The sequence below is a fragment of the Panthera uncia genome, chromosome C2, assembly GCF_023721935.1.
Source record: "Panthera uncia isolate 11264 chromosome C2, Puncia_PCG_1.0, whole genome shotgun sequence".
NCBI classification, from domain to species: Eukaryota; Metazoa; Chordata; class Mammalia; order Carnivora; family Felidae; genus Panthera; species Panthera uncia.
In genome coordinates, this window is record NC_064810.1 from 84,171,405 (window position 1) to 84,190,861 (window position 19,457).

The window sequence follows — 19,457 nt, forward strand, 5'->3', positions numbered from 1 at the left end:
TTTCTTCAAATCCAAGGACGATCTTTAAAAAAAAAAAAAAAGCAGATCAAAAAGCACCTGTGACAGACCTAAACACACAACAGTACTCAAGCTGAAAAAGTCCAGTTTCATGTAGTGGAGGATAGAATATGAAGACTCAAATTCCAAAAATCTATTTCAGGGTTCTTGCTACCAAACAACTCCAAGTCAAACCTTATTACAAAATGGTCTCCAAATTCTAGCACACTACCAAACTATTACTTAAATGGAATTCAGTCTGGATCCTAACGTAATCAACTGTTCATTCAAGATAATAACATTCAACTATCCCTTTCAAAGTCACAACCAAATAAAGATAATATGAACACCAGAAATAAAGAATGTTTATTAATTTCACCGAATTATAAAGAAAATTTCTAAATAATATTAACCATTAAACTGAATATTTAATCACAGCAGCTGGTTTTATAACTGAGATATATTTGTTGAGTACTATTCCTCTGTATCCGCTATCTCATTACAATCATAATCTATTATGAAAAAATGGAATACGTACATTAGAAAAACAAGCTTAACATCTAGAACACACTAATGTGACTTATCTACCTATACAATAGTATTTTCTCATCTGTGTATGTTGCTGATACTTTTAACAAATGAGTTTCTTAAGTCTTGGAAAATATCCATTTCCCACATAATAAAGATGAGTATGTTCACCTCTTCTTTAAGAAGCACATTTAAGAACACTTCCCAAGCACTAAGACTAACAACAGATTTGGTATTATAAGAAAGACTACAAATAGGTAAAATTTTCAGACTGGTTCCAAGAATCAAACGGAGACATTTTTTAAAGGTACAACGGAGGGGTGCCTGGATGGCTCAGTCAGTTAACCTTCTGTTAAGTCAGTCCAACTTCGGCTCAGGTCATGATCTCACTGTTCATGGGATCAAGCCCCACGCTGGGCTCTGTGCTGACAGCTCAGAGCCTGGAGCCTGCTTCAGATTCTGTGTCTGTCTGTCTCTCTGTCCCTCCCTGGCTCTTGCTCTCTCTCCCAAAAATAAACATTAAAAAAATATTGTTTTAAATAAAGGTACAATGGAAACTACACATATCTTGCATCTTTTGTATAAGTCAAATGCTTATTTTTTTAAATTGTTTTACATTTTTATTTATCTTTGAGAGGGAGGGAGGAGAGAGAACGTGCACACATGCAAGAAAGGGGGAGGGGCAGAGAGAGAGGGAGAATCTGGAGCAGGCTCCACACTGTCAGAACAGAGCTTGATATAGGGCTTAAACTCACAAACTGTGAGATCATGGCCTGAGCTGAAATCAAGAGTCAGATGCTTAACCAATTGAGACACACAGGCACCCCTAAAATACTGAATTTAAAAAATTTTAAGGTAAGGGAGTGTCCTATCTCAAAGTATTCTTATTACCTTTACCTACTTTCTCTCAAGGCCTCTATCCCAGCATTTATTAAAGTATTAACAAAGCCTGACAATCTGCCATAAAATGAGAGAAAAGTCCTATGCTGCAAGAACAAAAATGTGCGAATTCTTATCTCAAACAAAAAGCATCACAATTCAAAAGAAATTAAGAAAGAAAGAAAGAAAGAGAGAGAGAGAAACAAAGAAACAAAGGTTTTTTAATCAAATATGTTAAACCCAAGAAGAAAACTTTAAAAACCTTGTAAAATGATACACTAGCCTCAGATGTCAGACTTTCTATGTAATGTGTTTGTGTGAGCTCACGTATTAACTTACTGAACAAGGCAGGTATCTATAATAAAGACAAAACTTCACATGTAAAATCACCAGGGGAAAAACATTTTCTACTGCACTTCGGTAATCTCACATTATATAGCCATCTTAAGAAATTCTAAAAAAAAATCTTTGTTTTCTCATTACCTCCAACTTCACAAGCTGAGCATTTTCTTAGCAATCTTAAGTTAGCAAAATCAAACAAGCAAACAAATGATGAAAAATTTAATTGTATTAAATGTTGTAAGGATTTTAAAACCTATGTCACAGCTTCTTAAAAGTCAAAGAAAGTGACAAAGAGGGCTTAAAAATAAAGCTTGGAATTTTAGACCTCTCAAAATCATCTTTCTATTATAAATCATATAGTGTTTTCTTGACAACACTGGACCAATGACATTAATTTACGTTCTCTAATTCCACGTCAGCCTCAGGTTGACTGGAAAGGTAAATCCTCAAGTAGCCTAACATTTTTATAACAGAAATATTTTAGAGTAAATCATATGAAATTGTCAATATTCAGCCATTCCTGACTGACAAGAATGAAAATTTCAGATGGCTGAACTTTAAACAAATGCCTGAAAAGTTCCACAAAAAGCTCTCTCCTGGATCATTTTTGTTCTAATTCATTACTGACAGCCAAATCAAAGTGATCTTTCCCTTCTGCAAAAAGGAAAGGTTCCCAAAGGTGCAAAAGAACAGGAGTTGCAAGTCTGGCACAAAACTGACAACACCCTGTGAATACAGCATAATTAACATATTAGAGAATAACACTTAAGACAAAAACTGAAACTGGTTCTCAGCTTCCCAACCTTCAGGCTATACGACCCAGGAAAGATTTAATAAAGTATTCACAGCATTTAGAAGAGGCCCTAAAGAGACTGTTATGTCAAACTGAGATAATCTGTTTAAAAAACCAATTATTCATATATTACACATGTTAGTGCTATACAAGCATCAGCTATTATTACTGCTTTATGATATGTGACTAGCAGAAACAGTGGCTGATGATTTAAATATATCAATATACTAAAATATACTGTGTACTAAGTTAGAGAAGTTAGATTAAAAACCTAAACACTCCTTAATAAAAAAAAAGAACAGACCATACCTGTAGAAATACTAAAAGGAGTATCTTGAAGGCCACACCAAAAAAAATTGGCAGATTGGAATAAATTATAACTTTGTGGCAAAAGGCATTAAATACGCTTTTTAACTGACTGGGAGAAAGTACAATATATAACACAAAAATGGGGGTATAGCTCAGGGGTAGAGCATGTGACTGCACATATAACACAAAAACCTACATAAAATACAAAAATGTTCTATTATCAAAATCTACATGGACAAAAAAACTCACACAATTCATAGAACAAAGGGCTAAAAGCCAATAAACTAATTTAAAAGAAGCTCCATATCACTAGTGATCAAACAAATGAACACTCAGAAGACATCCCCTTCCTGTTATCAGGTTTATAAAACTTTACAATTAATAACAACCCAGCCAGCCAATCTATGAGGAAACAAATACCTTTATGTGTTAGCCAATGTGTAAGTGGTAAATCAAAATGCATTTTGGAGGACAAAATTGGTACATTTTGGTACCATCAAAATTTGAAATATACATGCCTCCAATTTAGCAATTTCAATGTCTTCTAATTATGATACACCTATCTTAATAAATATGATGGGGTGCTTAGAAAGAATGAGGTAAATCTGTATATGCAGACATGAAAAGGTCCAATTACATCCTAACTGAACACAGAAATCACAAATATAATGTATTCCCAATTTCTCTAACTTAAAATAAAACATTATTTATAAATGCAAATAAAAAAGCTGAAGAGAAACACAACTCTGGTAAATGATAATTAAGATATGGTGAACAGACAAGCACACCCACACTAAGAGGGAAGGTCTGCTTTTCACTTTATATAATTCTGTATCATTTCATTTCTTATATTACACTTTACTTAAATTTAAATTAAAAATAGAACTATCTTACAACCTACTAATCACACCACTGGGTATTTACCTAAAAAATACAAAAACACCAATTTGAAGGGATACATGCACCCTTATGTTGACTGCAGCATTACTTACAATATTCAAACTATGGAAGCATCAAAATGTGCATCAGACCAAATGTGCATCAACTGATGAATAAAGAAGACATAGTACACATACACAGAACATATACAATGGAATACAATTCAGCCACAAAAAGAATGAAATCTTGCCATTTACAGTGACATGGACGAAGGTAAAGGGTATAACATTAAGCAAAATAAGCCAGTCAGAGAAAGACAAATGCCATATCATTTCACTCATATGTGGAATAAAACAAAAGAAAGAAAAAAAAAGGAAGATAAACCAAAATACAAATTCTTATAGAGAACACATGGTTACCAGAGGGGATGGGTGAAATAGGTGAAAGGAATAAAGAGTACACTCATCTTGATGAGCACTGAGTAATACATGGAACTATTCGATCACTATATTGTACAACTAAACTAATCTAACACTGTATGTTAACTACACTAAAATTAAAATTTTTTTAATTAAAAATTTAAAAAAGTGGAGTTTTCAAAAAATTGGTTCAAAATATAAAGCACGAATAACCACAATTCCTAAACATTCCAGGTCATGTAGACAGATTCCTAACTAATGATAGCAAAAAAAAAAAAAAAAAAAAAAGGGGGGGGGGGAGCCAACAAATCCATGGGTAGAGTATCAATTTTAACTTTATTTAAATTTTCGAATTTTTCAAAAGTGGAAAAAATGACAAGAACATCTTAGTTTCAGATGAGTCTCACAATTTAAGTAGCAAATTTCACCAACTGAACCATAAAACACAATGTGAAATAAAATACTCTGCAATCATCAATTTCCAATTCATTCCATCTCTTACACCAGTATTTTGTATACTGCTGGGGAGGCAAGCCAAAAAGATGTCCAGGAACCGGATAGGAACTTCTAAGTCTGAGACAGGGGAAAGCACAATGTAACAACATTGTGAGCACACCACCAAGTTTTTCCTTAAATCTGAGCCTTTACACTATCAATGAGTATCTGACCAACAATTTAAAAAGTATGAAAAGCATTAATCTCAGAATCAACCACCACACATTCCTAATTCTAGAACATTTCGAAAAATGAAGTCATTCCTTGTTTTTCCTGACTAATTACCAGAATTCCAGAAGGAAGAACTTCTAAAACAGAAATAAAATTTCAAAACTGAAAATAAATCAAGCTCTTTTACCATCCCTACAGAAAGAAATTAATTAGGAAAGGATATAGTATTGAGAAAAACATTTTTTCACGGAAGTCCAAGCGAACAGGTACAGTAGTAATTAGCAGCATCACCACTACCAGTTCATAGTACTACCCACCAGTAACCTACTTCACATTCCTTAATTTTTAGCAATCACTTTGCCACTTTGTTTCCCTGTGTCTTCCCATACCATCTATGACATTTCCCTAAAGGACACAAATACGCACACCAAGACTACAGTTACAGATCTCCTTATAAAAAAGTTCTTAGTACCCACTTTTGGTGGAAGTGAACTATAAAAGAAAAAAGTGAGTAAAGTGAAACCTATACCATTATACCATTAGGGAGCAGGCTCACGGTGCCCAGACACAATTAAGTTACAACATGCCTTGATTTACCAAAAACAAGAGTGCCCCCACGAACTTAGAGCAAGTAATTAAAATCTAGGTTGAATATTAGAATGGAAATGCTTTCAGGCTGTCAGGAGTGCCATAATTCTTTGGTTTCCTGGTATATAACACCTACGGTTAATGGGAACTCAAAATTTACCATTAAAAATTACAGGAAAGGGGCGCCTGGGTGGCTCAGTCGGTTAAGCGTCCGACTTCAACTCAGGTCACGATCTCACGGTCCGTGAGTTCGAGCCCCGCGTCGGGCTCTGGGCTGATGGCTCAGAGCCTGGAGCCTGCTTCCAATTCTGTGTCTCCCTCTCTCTCTGCCCCTCCCCTGTTCATGCTCTCTGTCTCAAAAATAAATAAACGTTAAAAAAAAATGTTTTTTTTTAAAAATTACAGGAAAAAAAGGCAAATAACTAAATGAATTCATGTGCAAAGTGCTCAGACCATTGTCTGGCACAGAGTAGGTACTGGTAAGTGCTTATAAAAACATTTAGACAGCTATTTCATCTGTATAGGTTCTCCTATACCTCTGGTTTCCCTACCCCCGCCCTACATAAACTAGGTACAAAGGAAACCTGAAAATTCTTTCAGTATTATCAAACCAACTCCCTGTGAGAAATATATTCAGCGTATTAGAGCACTTGAAGGAATTATGTCAATTCCTTGAAAATCACAAATTTCTATCTCCAACAAACTCATAACACCTCTATTTGACAAGTATTTCCAAGTTTCATTTTACATAACATCAGGCATATTAACCAACACTTACTTAAGACAGACATCTAAAATCTAGTAAGTGTAAAAAAAAAAAAAAAAGAAAGCTATATATAAAGAAGCAATACTATATGATCTCACTTTTATTTTTAAGAATAGGTGAGAGCGAGGGGCGCCTGGGTGGCTCAGTCAGTTGAGCGTCCAACTTCAGCTCGGGTCATGATCTCACAGCCTGTGAGTTCAAGCCCCGCGTCGAGCCCTGTGCTGACTGCTCAGAGCCTGGAGCCTGTTTCAGATTCTGTGTCTCCCTCTCTCTGACCCTCCCCCGTTCATGCTCTGTCCCTCTCTGTCTCAAAAATAAATAAACGTTATAAAAAAAAAAAAAAGAATAGGTGAGAGCGAGCCTGGGAATGACAAAAATGGTTAACAGCAGTTTTGTTCTCTCAGCAGCAATTCCTGTTTAGTCCTTTGTGTTTTTCTGTACTTTTAAAATTTTCCGGACATTTCTAAAATATTCAACAAGGCAATATGCTAAATACAATATTTCACAGTTACGTATCAACGATATCAACGTTCACCATATTAAAGGATACCTATTACAAAGACACTAAAAAAAAAAGCACAAGAGAATTTTCAAGTAATTAGCAAAAAGAAGGAAAACAGCAACCAACACCACACAGTTGTGTCAGATTTTATACAAACCAATACAAAGGTACTACCATGTTTAATTCCCAAATTATTTTCATTTTAGTGGTAAAAAAAATTAATCAAGGCCACAAAGGTAAAAATGGTAAAGCTGAGACAATGAATCCCTGTTCTGGTTCCAAAACTCAAGCACTACTATATTACACAGCCAATTAACAATACAAAGAATAGAGAAGAGGAATTATATTTATTCTCTATCAGCTAAAGAGACTTTCCTACAAGGATATTTAAAACAAAACAAAAAAAAGCACAAGAAAATAAAACTTAAAATACGTACCTCTACTTCGTCTCCTTCACTAATTTCTTTTTTTATATCAGGCGGTGGTGGTAATCTAACTTCATTAAATGGAACCTGGCGTTCTGGCTGCCAGCTGAAGGATCAGAAAAATAATTAACAATTTTAGAATAGATTATTCTATAAGCCCCTAATATGGAAACTATACAGTCTATGCTTAGAGGTATATATTTTTCAAGTTAATCATTTAGCTTTCCCTAAGGAAAAACAAGCTTCGTTCATATTATTTTTCCAAGTAATGAGTTTGTTGAGGTAAAACAGACTTTGCAAGACTGTTGATGAAGTTTCTAAATTAACATTAATAGTAATTATGTATCACCATCCAAATTACTCATCCTAAGGGAATACATACGTTATCCTAAAAATGAAATAGGCTAAGTTCATAGTAGTAATTTAGACTCAAAATAATGTCACATCTACACTGCTGCCAATAAACGGCAGTGCAATCAACTTCTCTCAATTTTACAAGTAAATGATCTATCAAGGAACAGAATTTCAGAGATTATAAAATATTAGCTGCATAATGTGTACATGTTCACAGAAACACAGAAAATTACTCAATTATTTTGCATGCCTGAATTATAAAAGATTTTCCTACACAGAATTTATGTTTTCTGCAATGAATTCATACAACAATCTTAAAACCTGGGAAAAGTTTACTTTCAATCTTTGTAGCAAATACTGTATTAGAACAAATTTAGGAGGTGCCTGGGTGGCTCAATCCGTTAAGTGTCTGAGTCTTGATTTCTGCTCAGGTCATGATCTCACAGTTCATTAGATCAACCCCCAGGCTGAGGGAGTGGAGCCTGCTTGGGATTCTCGCTTTCCCCCCTCTCTCTGCCCCTCTGACTTGCACACACGTACGTGTGCTCTCTCAAACTAAAAATTTAGCTGTTGCTTAACTCACATTTTTTGTATGGATATTCCTACTCTAAGTTCTAATAGGTCATTCATATGCCTGGGAGGTACATCACCACATGAATTCCTATAGCTTCCAGGTGCAAATGCTGTGCAAAACATCAGGAGATAAGGAATATTTTTGGGTGCTTTCTTTTCACCATTACAGTCTAAATGGCAGCTGCTAAAGGCAGAAATCATTCCAACACTTGTTTCTACATGAAAACAGCTGCTGGGCAGCTACCTTTTAAAAAGTGGAAGTTGAAGATTTATTTTCTGACCTTTAATTATACAATGCTCCTTTATAGCTCTTCCTAACCAAGTTTTGAAACTACATGACCTAGATCTTACAACAGTTATAAAACTGATTATTACTCCTTATTAATATCCAGCTTAAATTAAAAGCAGCCCAATACTCAACTCGGACTACTAGTAGCCATGTGAAAGGCCTTCTACATCATTTCAACATTCTTGGATTTTAAGAATTAAGCATTGCATAATCCCATTTGTGCCACCCATTTTTACAAAAAATACTGATTCCTGTTCACCTATGTTTTGGAAAAAAAAAGAAAGTCATGAAAAAGTGACAAGTACATTGTGGGCAGAAAAATGGTGAAAAGTCATCAAAACTAGAATTACTTGAACTGATAAGATGATCAAACAACCAAAGATCCCCACCCAAGAGCAAAATCACTTTCACTGGCAACAGGAATATCCAAAAGCAAACACCAATTTAGCACAACCAATCGTTAAAATCAAGGTCTGTATCGATTTAAAAAAAATAACTTACTTGTTCTCAAAAACAACTGTGAGGGAGTCTTCATGAACATCTTTGATAAATCCCTGTGAAAAACAAAAACATTATCAAAAGCATATCAATATTCAATCAAAGGTTATACTGGGGTGCCTTGCTGGCTCTGTCAGTAGAGCATGTGACTCTTGATCTCAGGGTCATGAGTTCAAGCCCCATTTGGGGCACAGAATGGAATTATGAGAATTTAAAACATTTAATAGTCACCATAGTACTTGGTGAAATTATGATTATAAACACTAAATTATAATCAACTGTTAGTAAAAAGCATGACTTCATTCTGAATACTAACCTCCCATTAATTTAATCTCATTTTTTCCTAACTTCCCATCTTCCTTCACTTAAAAAAAAAACGGGGGGTTACAGTAAATACATTGTTGCAAAACCATTGTGGGATGAATATAAAGATTCTCAATAAAAATCAGGGGTCATTTTCTAGTTGAGTATTTTTAATCTATCGTCATCTGACTGATGCAACTGAAAGAAACTGTCAGAGGACATTCAAGAGAGCAAAGGACTTAGGTGTAGAATAATGGTTCAAGTGCTTGCTCCACGACTGTACACCTTGGGAAAGCAGTCCTTGGCACTTGTATGATTACAACTGACATTAAATGATACTTTATATTACTGTCACACAGAACTGCAAAGTTCTCAGCCTTAGTCAAATGCTTACACACACACTTTGAACCACAAGATATTCAGTAAATAATTTTCTAAAACATTTTTATCACACTAAACTCCATAATGTCCACTAAAAACTAGCTAAATAAAGAACACACTTGCAGTATCTGCTTAAAACAAAGCAGGAATGAACATATCCTGTTGACCTCATCTTCCTCCCAAAGTCCATTAAATAGCACTAAAGGAATTTTAAGACGTAAACTGACACAAGAATAAAGACAATAAAGAGAAAACATTACAACAAAACTTTAGAAATTTACAAAACAGAAGAGTAAATGTCAGTTATTTAAAAAACAAACCAACAATTACTAACATTGAATACTTACTACATCAGACATAATTCTAAGCAAATTAGCAAACCCAACACTGAAACAAACTGGCAGTGGAAAAACCGAAAAGCAAGATCAGTACTACAGAAAACTTTTGGAACTACAGACAGAAATTCTTAAAAAAGGAGAGAGTAACAGATGTGGCTTAATACAAAAACATTTTCCTTAATAATGCAGACTCACCAATCACAGAATGTAGGTAACTAATAAATCTAAGGTCAGTGCACTCTTCTCACGTTTGCTACTCAATTAACTGCATCATTTTGTATTTGGCCCTGATTCTCACTCCAGCTTCAAATGTCTATTACCTGCTTTGTTTGTGTACTTTGGGACATTTCAATGCAAATATCCTCATATGAGGCCTAAAATTCAGAATACATTCCTTTTAAGAGTGTTATAGAAGCTCCAGCCATGCAATTCTGGAGATCTTTTTATTCCTTTCTTCCTTAAAGTTAAAAATTAAGAGCTAGGGGCGCCTGGGTGGCTCAGTCGGTTAAGCGTCCGACTTTGGCTCAGGTCACGATCTCACAGTCTGAGTTCAAGCCCCACATCGGGTTCTGTGATGACAGCGCAGAGCCTGGAGCCTGCTTCAGATTCTGTCTCCCTCTCTCTCTGCCCCTCCCCTGCTCACGCTCTCTCTCTCTCAAAAATAAACATTAGGGGCGCCTGGGTGGCGCAGTCGGTTAAGCGTCAGACTTCAGCCAGGTCACAATCTCGCGGTCCGTGAGTTCGAGCCCCGCGTCAGGCTCTGGGCTGATGGCTCGGAGCCTGGAGCCTGTTTCTGATTCTGTGTCTCCCTCTCTCTCTGCCCCTCCCCCGTTCATGCTCTGTCTCTCTCTGTCCCAAAAAAAAAAATAAATAAAAAAATAAAAAATAAAAAAATAAACATTAATAAATAAGTAAATAAATAAATAAATAAATATTAAGAGCTAACATTCCACTTCTGATTATCTGACCATGCTATAATGACAGCCTAGCCAGTTTCTTTATTTCTAGTAGGTTCAGCCACACATCCACTTTCAGCAATAATTTTGGTCATCACTTTCATAGTTACATCACCAACAAATTAATACCCATAACATCTGTAAGGAATACTTCAGAAACTGAAAATTTCCAAGTTCACGAATATGACAATAAAACACATCTTGCCATCAGAAATGAGTCCTATTTCCAACTTTCACTAGTTTTCTAGTCCTTCAGAAACCACTTTCAGAGTCTAGAATGTTTCACTAAGTAATCCTTAAGATTTCTGTATAGTTTACACAGTGAATTCGTTCAAATAAGAACTTCAAGCCACTGGGGAAATTCTACCCTTCGTTACAGTAAAAATCTTTTTTTATCCTATCTAAAATTCAATGCTTATTCATCTCTTTCCAGCCCCATCCCCTTTACTTCCATCACCAACACCAGCTTTATTTGGATGCACATTTTCCACAAACTTTAAGAGAAAATACAACTCTAGACACCTATTCTAATTACTTAATACCCCTCAATCATGAGATTAAGCAGATTAAGAATTGGACACCCAGGAGGTACCTGGGTGGCTCAGTCAGTTACATCCTACTCTGGATTTCAGTTCAGGTCACTGATCAGCTCAAATCACTGATCTCCTGTTTATGAGATTGAGCCCCGAGTCTGGCAAGGAGCCTGCTTGGGATTCTCTCTCTCCCTCTTTCTGTCCCTCCCCTACTGCCTCTCTTTCACTCAAAATAAACCGGTTAAAAAAAAAAAAAAAAAAAGAATTTAAAACCCGGTTCTTAAAATGTATTTGGGCTGTGATGAACAGTTAGGAAACATGTTCTAATCCCCAAATTCTAGATTCTAAGGATAAGGTACCTCTAATGGCCAGATCTCTATGAAACTTTGTCCATTTAATTCAGGACTCAGTCCACACTCCTGAAATTATTTCTGTACATTCAAAGTCACCAGAATGATGATGCTAGGTCCCTATACACTCAAGACCCAAAATGGCAGGGTTGGGTCTTTGCCAAAATCTTGGGAGTCAGGGGACACTGAATTACAAAGGTCACATTTCTCTGCACAAAGCAGTAGGGGGCTTTATGACTAAGTCTTCACAACTTCTGTCCACCTTGTATTCTAGTCCAACCTTTGGGGATTTGTTTCTCTCTTCCTATTCACTATTCATCTGGCCCAGAACCCATATTTCTCAGAACAAAATCTTTGAGATTTCTTTCTTTTCTTCCCATAGCTATGCAAACATGGAAGATTCATCATTACAAAACGGTCTCTTTATATGATTATATGTAACACTATTAACTATAATTTAAAATAGCATCAATAAGCAACAAGGCAGTATACCACATCTAAAATGTGATGAAATTATCTTTAGGGGCACTTGGGTGGCTCAGTCAGTTAACCGTCCAACTCTTGATTTCAGCTCAGGTCATGATCTGTTTTTGAATTCGAAGCCTATTTCAGGGCACTGTCAGCGCAGAGCCTGCCTGGGATTCTCTCTCTCTCTCTGCCCCTCCCTTGTTCATGATTGCTCACTCTCTCACTCTCAAAATAAACTTAAAAAAAAAAAAAAAACTTAAAAAAATTAAAAACATATATGTATCTTTAAAATGCTACCCCCGGGGCGCCTGGGTGGCTCAGTCGGTTAAGCGTCCGACTTTGGCTCAGGTCATGATCTCGCAGTTCGTGAGTTCAAGCCCCGTGTCAGGCTCTGTGCTGACGGCTCAGAGCCTGGAGCCTGCTTCTGATTCTGTGTCTCCCTCTCTCTCTGACCCTCTCCCGTTCATGCTCTGTCTCTGTCTCAAAAATAAACGTTAAAAAAATAAATAAATAAAAGTAAATTCTTTAAAAAAATAAAAATAAAAAAATAAAATAAAATAAAATGCTACCCCCAACAAAACAACAAATAGAACATTACATAGTAAAAACCTCAGAATGTCATGAACCATGTATAAAATTGAGATAAGGGACACGATGAACAGCAAGAATCCCTGAGCTATAGAAGAACTGCCTGAAGTGATTTTTCAAAAGTATTTTCAAAAGTATTTTTCAAAAATAATTTTTTCTTTAAATTTCAACAATTCAAGCATTAAAGCAAAAAGCAGCTGGAAAATAAAACAGACAAAAAATATTCTAATAGCAGTAGCAATGAAAAAATATAATCTTAGGTATGCCTCCACAGTTAAAACAACATAAATGTACAGGACCTATGTACATAAATTTGAAATTCAACTGATGAACATAAGTAGAATACTCAGGAAAATGTTAAATCCTATCACATTCTTTGATAGGAGATCTTGATATTGTAAAATTTTCAATATGCCCTTCTATGAGACCCCACTAAAATACTGAGAATGATGATTCCATTGGGGGAAAAGGGGCTAATATTAATAAAATTACACCAAAGTCTGTTTAAAAAAAAGAAAGAAAGAAAACACTCAAAAAGGAAACTTAAGTGGGGGTAGGAAGTAAAGATAACACACTATCCCAATCAAATATTTTAAGTTTTAAGTAATCACTACACCCAACGTGGGGCTCAAACTCACGACCAAGATCAAAAGTCAGATGTTCTGTGGACTCAGCCAGCCAGGCACCCCTATGCCTACCAAATAGTAAAGCTTATTTTAAAGCTACAATAACCAAGATAAAAGAAAACACATTTTAAAGGAAAACAGATTCCAGAAACAGGTCCAAGTCACTTAGGAAATTACAAATAGAGGGAGGAATGGATTGTTTTTAAATGGTACTGGGACACCTGGATAATTATTGGAAAAAAAATGAAATAGATGTTTTCACCAAAAATAGAATTAATGGATGAAAGACCCAAAGTGTTTTAAATCAATAAAGATCCCAAACCACAAGTTACTTTTAACTTCAGAGTAAGGACGGCCTTTCTAACCAAATAAACAAAACCCAAAAGCCACAAAAAGTTTGACAAGCTTACAATACCTAAAAGCTAAAATAGGTAAACAATCATCACATGAAAAGAGTAGAAGAGGATGGAACACAGCAGAGTTAAATTCCCAATTTATAAGTGTCAAGTGACCTAAAAGCTGAACAAAGCTAATAAGCAAAAGTAACAATGGGTATGAACTATATGAAGGAGTAATCACAGAAAAAGTTGTAATTTCAATAATATACAAATCCTCTTTAAAATCTTATGTTTACTGTCAATTCCTATGAACTTCCCTTTTCTCCTTTCTATCTTGCAGATCCTTCCTTATCAGAATATAAACAGTAACCTCATTTTTTTTAACATTTGCATAATGTATTTAGCAATTTTGAGGTGAGAGCTTAAATTGTCTGTGGAAAGAACAAGGTGCACAGAATTATCTACCTAAAAGGCAGAAAACACTACAGCTGAAAAACAGTTTTCAACTTGATGAAGGTAGTCATGGGAGGGTGTAGGGGGTGAATCTTACTGATTAAACAGAAAAAAACATGGTATGAATTACTTCAGGAATGGGAAGAATGAGATTATAAATATAGTCAAATATCAGGACAGATGAATCAGGGACCCTGTCTGTGGAAAAGTTAACTAATAATCCTGAAGATAAAATTTCTACCAGGGCGCCTAACTGGCTCAGTAGTAGAGCACACCTGGACCTTGGAACCTTGAGTTCAAGCCACACGTTGGGCGTAAAGTTTACCTAAAAAAAAAAAATGTATTTTTCTTTTATAGCCCTTCCAGATCCTTCATTTTTGTAAAAGGGAAGCTGAAACCACATGCACACAGCCCCCAAATTCACTCCATAAGAGGCTGTAAATGCTGAATTTAAAAACTCATCTTCTAGGGGCAACTGGGTGGCTCCACATCAGGTTCGTTACTGTCAGCCTGTTAGCACAGAGCCCGCTTTAGATCCTCTGGCTCCTGTCTCTGTGCCCCCCCCCCCGGGGCTCCCCCAAAATTAAAAACAAATTTTTTAATTCTATATTTCTGGATGCCTTTTCCAATGTGTTAAAACATCACAGCTGATGGCTTAATTATAAGCAAATCTGTGACAAAATACTGTATTTCTAAAAATTAAGTGGATTAAAAAATTATATCTTAAAGGCACTGAGCTCAGTTTCTTAGATCCTTTGTTTCCTCTGTGCTAACTCTCCATTTCCCCAGCTACATCAGTAAAAGTTACTGCTGTGCATAAATAGGATTATGAAAACATAACTCATGAGAAAGGAAAAGTTGACAGCATATAAAAATTCACCTCAGGTCTTCCTCTGCCACCACCACCCCCAAAAACTACCCCCAAAAACTACCCCCATGGATTTGATGATCACTTGTTATCCCTCGATCAATTACCTACTTATTTACTGATTGTCTGGCCCCAGTCTACCTTCCTAGCTCTTCACTTCTAATTTAATCTCTCTGAAATCAGGATACATCTTAAAATTGATGGCATCTTAAGAGAACAGCAGATAGGCACATGGCAGCCAGGATATAAATGTCACTGAATACCCTCAAACTCGGTTTGCTTGCAATTTTCTGTGGCACTTGACTGCAACCTCTCGGCATTTCATTCAGCAAACCAACAAAAGCAAGGATAAAGGTTTCTTACCAGAAGGTAGTTCTGTTGACACCTTCTGATAAAATCAAGAAAACACCAGCACCAAAACTTACAGAGTGGACGAAAATTCTTGCAAGAAAACCCTGGAGTTAATACAGGAGAGTTCTTTTTTTTTTTTTTTAATTTTTTTTTAACGTTTATTTTTGAGACAGAGAGAGACAGAGAATGAACGGGGGAGGGGCAGAGAGAGAGGGAGACAGAATCGGAAGCAGGCTCCGAGCCATCAGCCCAGAGCCCGACGCGGGGCTCGAACTCACGGACCGCGAGATCGTGACCTGAGCCGAAGTCGGACGTTTAACCGACTGAGCCACCCAGGCGCCCCCAGGAGAGTTCTTTTTAAAGTATGCTTGCAACATCAATGCTCTCTTTGGCACTGAGGAAGATACTGTAAGTAGAAACACAATCACCTGAATGTGAAGATACTTTAACCAATTTAATTTGCTTACTCCTTCCATTTTATGCATTCAAATGTTTAAGAAACCCTTCAGGAGCCCCTGGCCCACTCAGTCTTGAGCATGCAACTCTTTCGGGGTTGTAAGTTTGAGCTCCACGTTGAGTGCAGAGATTACTTAAAAAATAAAATACTGAAAAATAAATAAAGGGGTGCCTGGTGGCTCAGTTAAGTGTCCAACTCTTGATTTCGGCTCAGGTCATGATCTCACGCTTCATGAGTTCAAGCCATGCACGGGGCTCTACACTGACAGTGCAGAGCCTGCTTGGAATTCTCTGCCTCTCCCCCACTCTCTCTCAAAATAAATAAACTTTAATAAATAATCTTTCAATAAACATCAACATCCACTAAGATTAACTGGCAATATTTCTTAGTGCCACTTAGAACTGATACCACTTTAGATACAATGAAATTGTACATATCTCCCACGAACTTACCAAATCTGTGTACAGAAAAGTAACCTATTCCTTGGACTCTAAACCCCAATTTCAACTGTACAGGTCATCTCTGCTGCTGGCTCACTCTCCTACCTCAAACCAACATGTCAACAATCAGAATCATCTCTTGTCCTGCTCTGCACTCTACATGTTATGATCCATTTTACAAGGGTAAAAATAAGGCAACTGAATATAGCACACAGTATTTCTCAACCAGGGTATTAAGAGAATACATACAATCCATTCACTAAGCATTACCATGTGTGATGAACTTCTCTCCCATGCATCTAGAATGGTACAAGCTATGCACTAACCTCGGAAAAATTAAAGAAAATAGTGCTTCTATATAATTCAGATGAGAAACTCTATCAGATTATAACGGACTTAGATAATAGGTTCCCAAATACAGGTCATCATCATTGCCTAATTTTTTATGTCTCAATTTGTAAGCTGAAGGAATCAAAGCTTCTTAAATCAAGGTATTCCCACGCACTCAAAGGTGTGCCAGAAGTACTTAAAACTACTCCTCTCCCTAAAAAAATACCATCTAAAAACCTTCCTCCCAGTGCTTTTATGTCAAGTAATATTTCACATTTAAACATTTTATGTTTCTGGACTATATATTCAGGTAACAGATATAAAAAGACCTCATTAAGGAAGGGGGAAAACATTCTTGCTAAAAAGACTAGAGTGCAATGGTTTCACTGTTTTGGGTTTGTTTTTTTAAGATTTTTTAATTTTTAAGTAATCTCTACACCCAACATGGGACTTGAACTCACGACCCTGAGACCAAGAGTCCTATGCTCTTCCAACTGAGCCAGCCAGGTGCCCCCAGTGTTTTCGCTGTTAAAGACTGGGTGGCATACACACTACTTACTATGTGATTGGTAAAACAAGAGGGCCCCAGGGCAGTAAGGTAAGGATAAGACTCCTAGGTGGCTGCATTTTTGCCACAAAACATGTCACACATCCTCCTTCAAGGACTCTTTACGGTCTTCCCAGAGCACTCCAGAAGACTTTCTGCAGCAATTCTCAGGATATTCTATCAACCCTGAATGAGACCCAGCTCTCCTGGATGCTGGATACCCTCCTCATAATTCCCACACATGCAAAAACAAAACAAAACACCTTTAAAACAGATGATTTTTTAATACATGGTACTAGCACATTTGCCTATGAATATTCAAACATAAGTCTTATAATTAAGATAAAATAAATGAAAACACCACAAAAGAATTTAGGAAATTATATGTATAAACATGACACAGGCTGTGTTTAGCCAGAACTAGAAACTCTGGTTTCTGTCGAGGAAAAAAATAGTTCAGTATGTAAAACATAAAACTTCTCTACAACCCAGAGATACCAAAAAGTCAACAAGAATTAAATGAGAAGGGGACACTCTTAACAATAAATGAATCCTAAGAGATCTCAAAAAGTGACAAAAGGCACAACAGGAATATGGGCAAACATCGAACAATTTACAGAAAAGCAGATCCAAATGGCCAACAAACATTAAAATTCTCACATAGAAATCTACAAATCAAAGTTCCGATATGATAATCCTTTAGGTCCAACAGAAACTGGCCAAAATTAAAGATTATAGAACCAATTTTCTGGCAACGATGTAAAGAAAAGCATTTACATTTACTGACGGAGGAAATACAAAGGGTCAAGCCCTGTGGCAAGTAATTTTAACATTTATTAAAGTTAAAAAAGCTCTCTTCCACCAACCTATCCCATTCTTCGAAACTTATCCAATGGAAACATGTGGAGTAGCAAAAATGTGAGAACAAAGTGAGTGTCTATTAACTGGGGAATGGCTGGATTTCATAATTCTTGCCATGGAACATTATATGACCATTTAAAAATAAATTACACTCCAAGTGAAAACAGCCAAAATAGATTATCATACTTACATAGAGCAATACTAAAAAAAAAAAAAAAAAAAAAAAAAAACCCTACATTCGTGCATAGATATTTATCTATGCACCATTATAGGAGTACAGAGAAAAATCTAGTACGATACGCTCTGGTTATGCTACCTAAAATGGAGTGTGAATGAGAGGAGATTAAGTGGCAAATGGGAGCAAGGAAAAAAACTTAAAGCAAGTTCATGAATACTTAATGCATGGGTGTATAATTATACATATGTGTATGTATAAATATATCTTAAAACACTTTGTCAACCAGCACTTTTTCCATACAGCACATTTATACACTTTTTTAATTTTTCCATCTCTAGAGATCTCAATTCTGCATTCTAATTAACAAACTAGTTTGATGCTTACAACACCTAAAAGATGTGAATTGTAATTTGATTCCAGTAGCAGGCACAACCATTCAAGACTGATACTGCAATCAAATTTAACTTCAAACAGTATTTTTTTGAAGGGGCGCCGGGGTGACTCATTTGGTTAAGTGCCCGACTTCAGCTCAGGTCATAACCTCACAGTTTGAGGGTTCAAGCCCCACATCAGGCTCTGTGCTGACAGCTGAGAGCCTGGAGCCTGCTTCAGATTCTGTGTCTCCCTCTCTCTCTGCCCCTCCCCGGCTCTCACTCTCACTCTCTCTCTCAAAATTAAACATTAAAAAAAAAATGTTTTTTTTTTTTTAAACCTACATAACTAAATCTAGAAATGGACATCATTTCAAATCAATGGACACATGTTCCACAGATAAAAGTCTGCAAATTTACTAAATACGTTATACATTAAATTATTGGATAATGGGGTAAATTTTACCATGGAAAAAATTATTTCAGGTAAACCTCCAGCATTCCTTAGTATTGAGCACTTAAGAGTTCTGAATAAAAAAAAAAAAAAAAAAAAGAAAATGACAATGAGGCACCTGGGTGGCTCAATGACTTTGGCTCAGGTTGCAATCTCGTGGTTTCTGAGTTCGAGCCCCGTGTTGGGTTCTGTGCTGACGGCTTGGAGCCTGGAAACCTGCTTTGGATTCTGTGTCTCCCTCTCTATCTGCCCGTCCTCTATTCATGCTCTGTCTCCCTCTCTCAAAAATAAATATTAAAAAAAAAAAAAAAAAAAAAAAACTAAAAAAATAAATCTTAAAAAAAATAAAAATAAATTTTAAAAAATGACAATATGAGAATTTCCTAAGGATGTATAAATACCTACTAATGCTTACATACCACAATGTTCTTGGATTGTTAATTTCACAAATTTATAATA

General features: G+C 36.1%; 1 protein-coding gene across 5 annotated transcripts in view; it reads right to left on the reverse strand.

The window, feature by feature from the left end:
- Positions 1-19,457, reverse strand: part of FXR1 (FMR1 autosomal homolog 1) — a 60,809-nt gene that overhangs the window by 31,429 nt on the left and 9,923 nt on the right. For all 5 annotated transcript variants that reach the window (XM_049629557.1, XM_049629560.1, XM_049629559.1 and 2 more), the window contains exons 2-3: positions 8,811-8,863; positions 7,106-7,199 (exon numbers count right to left, since the gene is read on the reverse strand). In XM_049629557.1, the coding sequence (XP_049485514.1) occupies positions 7,106-7,199; positions 8,811-8,863 (147 nt within the window). The remainder of the gene's footprint in view (positions 1-7,105; positions 7,200-8,810; positions 8,864-19,457) is intronic.